This window comes from Vidua chalybeata, chromosome 6 (genome assembly GCF_026979565.1).
Source record: "Vidua chalybeata isolate OUT-0048 chromosome 6, bVidCha1 merged haplotype, whole genome shotgun sequence".
NCBI lineage: Eukaryota > Metazoa > Chordata > Aves > Passeriformes > Viduidae > Vidua > Vidua chalybeata.
The window spans coordinates 55,850,966-55,857,582 of NC_071535.1; the positions used below are offsets into that span (position 1 = coordinate 55,850,966).

Below are 6,617 nucleotides of genomic sequence, written 5' to 3' on the forward strand. Positions count from 1 at the left end.
CCCTGCCCCTCTCCTGCTTTGTGACATCCAGGTCAGGCCCTCGGGAACGTTCCCAGGTCGATCTGGCACATGCCACCTCACTGATATTCCCAATTCCCACCTGCCCCTTTTCCCAGGACCCCCAGGAGGTGACCCCTCCCCGGGGCGGGGGCTGTAGTGGAGCTGGAGCGGGACATTCCCGGTGCCCTCCAGCAACATCCCGGGAGGTTGTCCAACCTCCTGCCCTCCAGTGAGAGCCTCCTGGGAGGTCCCCGTTGTCGCGGTTACCAGGAGATAGAGTCGCTTTCCACGGGCACATTCCAAAGCTTCCGGGCCTGCTGGGAAGGCCCCGCACCTCCAGCCATGGCGTAGGGCCGTACCTCGGGCCATTCCCGGCGCCAGGGGCCCGTTCCCAGAGCCGGGATGCCGTCCCTGCCGCAGGACTCGCCCGCCGCGGCACTGGGGACGGGGTTCCCCATGGTGAGGGGCCCCCCCTCCGAGCTCATGGGCTTCTACGTCACCACCTACGAGGCGGCCTTTGGGAAGAGGCCCACGGGGTCACCCCAAAAGTTCGAGGAGGGGCGCGTTTTGGGGATTGAGCCCCCCAGTGACAGGAGCATGCGCCCCCTCCTCGGCGTCCACGCCGGCTCGGGATACGTCACCAACAACTACTCAGCACTCGCATCCCTGATCTCCCCGCACGTGGAGCGGTACGTCCCTGCTGCAGGAGTCTGGGGGGCATGTTTTGGGATCACTCCATCACAACCATTCCCACCACAGCCAGGACACCGACGTGTCCACCACCTCCAAGGACTTCAAGCTCTTCGGGCGCCCGGATTACCAAAGGATCTTGCCCGAGTGTGTGGATGAGCCGGAGTGTCGGTGTCCCACTGACTTCTCCTTTTCCCGCCTCCGTTTCGGGGAGGTGAGAGCCGGGGAATATGGCACCCAGAGCCACTGCGCCAGTCCTGCCAAGCCAGGTATGATTCTGGGGTCTTAGGAATCCCAGGGAAAGCTCCAGCCTTAGTAGGAGGGTTTTGGGGTGTTGAGATCCCGGTGAAAGCTCCATTCCCAGGAGATTCTGGGGTCTTGGTGATCCCAGGGAAAGCTCTGTCCTTATGAGGATTTTGGAGTGAGGAAACCTCCAGCTGCAGGAGGGTTTGGGGCCCTGGGGTCCAGGGCCCAGCTCCAACATCAGGAAGGTTTTGGGATTATTGATGGTCCCAGAGCCACAGCCAACTCTAGGGATTTTGGAGTGTCAGTGTTCCTGGAGCTAGGTCAGACCTCAGGTGGTCTGGGAATGGTGGAGACCCCCTGCTCGCCCCCAAACACAGTGGGACAGGTGTATCCAAGTAATGCCGGGCCTGGGGACACAGGGGACATCCCTGCTCCGTCTGCTCCCCACAGATGTCCCACCGAGGGCGATGGAGCTGTCAGGCTGCACCGGGACCACCCAGAGGAGTGACCTCACCGTGCGAGAGCAGCCCGTGAGCCCCGTGCCCACCGTGTCCCCTGTCCCCCCCACCCCTCAGCACCCCAGGGGACACTTTTCCTCTCCCACAGCTTGATGTTGGTGATGGTTGGATGGATTCCGCTCCTGCCATATGCAGCACTGTAAGCAAAAGGACAGGGTGGCAAGGGCAGGGGACATCCTGTCCTGGTGCTCCCAGTGCTCCCAGGGGGCTCTGAGGCAGCGGGAGCTGCCTGGCATGGGAATGAGCAGGATCTCATCCCTGTGTCCCCACACAGCCCCAACCTGCCATGGGCCATCCCGCCCCCTTCGCCCCCCTGGAGCTCCAAGTGGGACCCAAGGGAGTCACTACCAGGAAGGTGGGTGCGGCCGTGTCCCCTGTCCCCATCCCTTTTCCAAAGGAACCATGCTCCCAACCCGCTGCATCCCTCAGGAGCCGTTGGCATACAGCACTGTCCACAACCAGTACCTGACAAAGCTCTCGCCGCTGGCCCCCATAGCACCAGGTGAGTCTGGGGGGGATCACAGCCCCCAGGAGGAGTGGACACCCCCCCTCACCAATCCCCCCTGGATTTTCCAGGCTGGTGGGCACAGACTCCAATCACCTGGGCCCCAAGATCCGTGGAGGGCATCCAGATCCCAAGTCCCAGTGGCTTCAGCACCAACAACCACCCCACCAACCTGTGGCGCATCGATGACCCCCTGACGTGACCCCCCCAAAAAAGTGCTGCTGCATCCTGGGAATCCCATCCTCAGCTTTTCCCAAATCCCCGTAGGAGGAATAAAGACCCCGCGTGATGCCATTGGATTGCTCCCTCATTTTGGGGGTTTCCTGCCTCTCAAAAGCTGGCAGGAGGGGTTTGGTGGTCGGGGGGTGTTCACCTGGCCAGCTGCCGCTGGAGGGCTGTACGAGCCCGGCTTTCCAGCTTTCCCAGCCGGCTTTGGGATGACACAGCTGATTTGCAGCAGGAAAAATCAGGCAGGGCTATGGTGGGAAGCAGGAGGATGAGGAGGAGGGAGGACCCCGCAGGGTGGGCAGCCAAGGCACTGTGGGACACTTGGAGAGGCTTCATCCATATCTTCCCTGGTCATGGGGAGGGGGGATCTGTGCCCTAAGGAGTGGCTCCCGGCAGGGTCCCAGGGGATGTGAGGAATCACAGAGGGATTCTCCGCCAGTTCAAGGACCCCCACCCAGTCAAGGCATCCACACACAGCTCAGGGAGCCCCTCCTGCCAGTTTAGGGATTCCCACCCAGCCCGGAGACCCCACACTCAGTTTAGGACCCCACACCCAGTTCAGGGTGAGGGCGCTGATGCCAAGCTACTGGAAAAGGGACTGGGAATGCTGGGGTGCGAGGGAATCCTGCCTGGTTTGGGGACAGAGCCGGGACAAGTAGGACGGGAACGGGGCCGGGTAGGCGTGGGAACGGCGGGGCGGGGCGCGAATGCAATCGGTGGGCGTGGCCTAAGTGGGCGCGAACGACGGGGCGGGGCCTCTAGCCCGGTGGCGCGGGCTCCCATTGGCCGCGGTGCGTTGCCATGGCCACGGCGTCGCCCTCCCCCCTCCCATCCCCTCCCCGCCGCCCCGCCGGTCCCGGTGCCGGTCCCGGTGCCGGTCCCGGTGAGCGATGGGCAGCGGCGGCTCCGCGGGGCGCGGGGCCCCGGTGGCGGCAGCCGAGGGCCCCGACGGCGTCGAGCAGCGGCTGGAGGTGCGGGGCAGGCAGGTCCCGGCCGAGCTGTGGGCTCAGCAGGGGCTGCGGAAGCTCTACCTGAGCGACGCGGGGCTGCGGGAGGTCCCGGACGAGCTGGCCGAGCTGCAGGACCTGCGGACCCTCGCCCTGGACGGCAACGAGCTGATGGAGGTGCCCGAGGCCGTGTGCGACCTGCCCCACCTGGCTCACCTGTACCTGGGCCGCAACGGGCTGCAGGGGCTGCCGCCCGCCTTCGCCCAGCTCCAGAGCCTGCGCTGCCTCTGGATCGAGGGAAACTTCTTGGCGCACTTCCCCCGCGCCCTCCTGCAGCTGCCGGAGCTGCGCAGCCTCCAGCTGGGGGACAACCGGCTGTGCCGGCTGCCCGCGGCGCTGCCCCGCATGGCCGGCCTGCGGGGGCTCTGGCTCTACGGGAACCGCTTCCAGGAGTTCCCGCCCGTGCTGCTGCGCATGGATCACATCCGCGTCCTCGACCTGGATCGCAACCGCATCGCCAGCTTCCCGGACCTCACCGGCCTCGCTTCCCTGCGCCTCCTGTCCTACGACCACAATCCCGTCCGGCAGCCGCCCTGTGTCGGGGATGAAGTGCAGCTGGTGGGGGACGGGGCGCAGGAATACATGGAGGCGCGGCAGGAGCGGCTGCAGAGCCTGCAGCGCCAGGAGGAGGAGGAGGAGGGCACCGAGGCCGCCCCGATATCCCCCGAGGATGTGCCGGAGGATGGGGAGGGGGAATTTGCAGCCCTGACGGGATCTCCTGAGGAAACGTGAGCCGCTGACCCCCTGAAGGGGTGCAGAGCCTCCACCTGTCTTCCAAGGAATTCCCATCTAGGGCTGGGAAAGGAGGAAGTTCACAGCCTCCACAAAGGAAAACCAATGGTCTAAGGATCAGCCTTATCCAGTTGGGACAGCAGTGTTTTGTCCTGGATCAACAGGGCTCATGGATCCCAATGGTTATCCCACCTGAGAGCATCCCACATACTCCGGGGTGCCTTGGATTGGGATACAACCCCCTGCCCTTAAGGGTGATCCCACACTGCCACCCCACAAGAACGGGGACATTTCCACTCCTCCACCTCTGAAAATCCTTTAGTCCTGTCCCAATGGACAGCACAGGAAAAAGCAATGCTGGTTGCATCCATTCAATGGATCCCATCATCCTGGAGAGCTCCGAGGTTTGGGAACAAAGACACAAATCCTGAGAACCCCATCCTACTGCTGGAACTGGGCTGGGGGAGAGAATTTTCCACCAGGCTCCTCCTGGACATCAGGTTTGGGAAGGAGCTGATGGAAATTCCACCTGGGTCAAAGCACTGCCTGTCTCCAACCTGAATAGGGTTTTGCCTCTGTGGGAAGAAGAGGCTCATCCCTGGCACTGTCTGTCCCAAAAGGGGCACCAGATCCAGGGCTGACACCTTATCCTTCCTCTTCCTCTCTCCAAGTGCCTCTTGGACCAAACACAAGCAATAAAAAGCACAAATCCAAGGAATTTGTTGTGAGAGAAAAGTGGTGGGGACCAGCCTCAGGGAAGGGTTTATTTGGGATCCCCTAAAACCAAGTGAATATCCTGGTGTGCAACCACCAGCTCCTCTTATTTTGGACATCCAAGGAATCCTGATTTCCTCCGCCCATCTCCGAGTTGAGCCGGTGTGGTGGCAAGCTTGGTGATCCGAGGTCTGCAGCTCATTGGAGGTTTCAAACCACACATCCGCTTTTAATGGCCATGGATTTGGGTTTGGGGCTGGGAGGCAGCCAGAGCTCCGGCCACATCCGCTCCGGCACTGGCAGGGCGGATGCTGCCGGCTTTTCCCTCCACTTCCTATTCCGCAGCAGGAACCACGGCTATTTTGGACACGTGGAGCTTCCTCAGTCACGGGATGTGCAGGAGCTGTCGGTGCCAGTTCCTCCAGAGTAATTTCAGGGATTTGGGGATTAGCAGGAGCTTTGAATCAGGTCTTCCCAATAGGTACAGGCTGTCAATCCCTTTTCCCGCCCAGGTACCCATCACTGTAGGGCAGAGCATCCCAGGATCCCATGACATTCCTTGGGCTGGTGGCATTCCTTGGGACAGCCAGCCCAGTGTGTGTTCCCAGGAACACATTCCAGGAATTCTGGGTGTCTCCCAGCCCTTCATGCCATCGATCCAGGGTGATGCTGCTTTATCTGGGAAGACGCTGCTGCTAATTAGCAAGGAATTATCCATGATCCCGAAGGTGCTGACCCTGGCAGAGACCCTCAGCATTCCAAACTCCTGATGCAGGCAAGATCTGATGCCACCAGCTCCCTGCAGATCGTTGCCAGCCCACTCATTCAGCAGGAATTGTTGAATTGATGCAGGTGACTCTGGATGCCACCAGCCTGTCCCCATGGCCAGGATCAGATCCAGGAGCTCTGACACCTGGGATAGGGGGGGTCCTCACTCTCTGCAGCCTTTTCTCACCCCCCAGCTTTTCCCAAGGAGCTGGGTTGGGATCCAGGCACCGGTGACGATGGTGGTGACACCAGGACCAGGAGCTGCCGCAGTCAGTGGGAATCTGACAGATTCCGGCTCCGCTCGAGTATTTTGGGGCCGCTGGCACCGGCGAGTCCCCGCTGCCGGCAGTGCATCATCCATACGTCTGTCCCTATATATATCCCTGCCTCCTCTCCCGGCCCCGCGTGCGACGGTTTGTGGCCTCTCCGCAGCTGGGATCACGCTGCTATTTCCATCTGCTCCCGCTGCCTGCCAGCACAAAGCAACGGGACTGGGAATCGCTGCGGATCCGTGCAACAGGAGCGCCGGGATCTCTGCGCTTTCAAAGATTTGGGAGGATGAAAGGAGCCTGGCGTTGGTGTAAGAACCCAGGCAGAGCCAGGATTGGCGGCACCAATGCCATCGGCAGCTTGGGAATGCCAAAATTCCCCAGGTTTGGCTCAGCTGGAGGTGGCGCGGGGGTAGGCAGCAGCCACCTGCTCTCCACCAGGGTGCAGGTGGCAAGGGGACAGTGTTGTCCCCTGCTGCCATCTCCAACACTGCCCAGGGCCTGAAGGGTGGATCCAGAGGGATCTTATCCTGGGCAGGCAGGACACGGGTGGCCCTCCTGCCATCCCTGCGTTTGGAGTTTCATTTATTTATTCAAGACCAGCATTCTGTGAATTATTTAACAGCCACCAGTGCCTTTTCCATGGCACCAGGACACAGGATATGGTTCTCTGCCTCTTCCTTCCCTTTGGAGCCACATTCCAGTCCCTATCCTGTGCCAAGGAACTCAGCCCAGACCTGGATGGGATGAGAACTCACTTGGCTCTAAGCAGGCTGCGGGGGTCACTGTTGTTTCTGAAGCCCCCATGGGGATCCCAATCCCAGCAGGATCCCAGAGTTTTGGGGGGGTACTCAGTGATGGATGGGATATACTCAGGGAATGCTCAGGGTTGGGAGGGGTAATGCTGAGGAGGGGATGCTTGGAGCTGTGAGGGGGATGC

The 6,617-nt window shown here is 61.5% G+C and overlaps 2 protein-coding genes across 3 annotated transcripts; both read left to right on the top strand.

The window, feature by feature from the left end:
• The first annotated feature begins 92 nt into the window (after positions 1–92).
• LOC128790016 (uncharacterized) lies at positions 93–2,253 on the top strand. Of its 2 annotated transcripts, none has more exons than XM_053946432.1 (7): positions 93–689; positions 760–959; positions 1,387–1,466; positions 1,543–1,593; positions 1,729–1,809; positions 1,884–1,960; positions 2,031–2,253. In XM_053946432.1, the coding sequence occupies exons 1-7, from the start codon at positions 403–405 to the stop codon at positions 2,146–2,148; spliced, it is 894 nt and encodes a 297-aa protein (XP_053802407.1). In that variant the 5' UTR covers positions 93–402; the 3' UTR covers positions 2,149–2,253. The 2 variants fall into 2 exon arrangements, with proteins under 2 accessions (XP_053802407.1, XP_053802406.1); XM_053946431.1 differs by having other exon boundaries at positions 1,884–1,956.
• A 732-nt stretch (positions 2,254–2,985) lies between these two features.
• On the top strand, positions 2,986–4,640 carry LRRC10B (leucine rich repeat containing 10B). Its single transcript, XM_053946013.1, has one exon. The coding sequence runs from the start codon at positions 3,078–3,080 to the stop codon at positions 3,924–3,926; it is 849 nt and encodes a 282-aa protein (XP_053801988.1). The 5' UTR covers positions 2,986–3,077; the 3' UTR covers positions 3,927–4,640.
• Positions 4,641–6,617: the final 1,977 nt, after the last annotated feature.

Coding starts and splice junctions, on each gene's coding strand:
- LOC128790016 (XM_053946431.1), top strand. CDS start 403: ATGCCGTCCCTGCCGCAGGACTCGCCCGCCGCGGCACTGGGGACGGGG. Junction 690..759: donor ATCTCCCCGCACGTGGAGCG/GTACGTCCCTGC, acceptor TTCCCACCACAG/CCAGGACACCGACGTGTCCA. Junction 1,810..1,883: donor AGGGAGTCACTACCAGGAAG/GTGGGTGCGGCC, acceptor TGCATCCCTCAG/GAGCCGTTGGCATACAGCAC.
- LRRC10B (XM_053946013.1), top strand. CDS start 3,078: ATGGGCAGCGGCGGCTCCGCGGGGCGCGGGGCCCCGGTGGCGGCAGCC.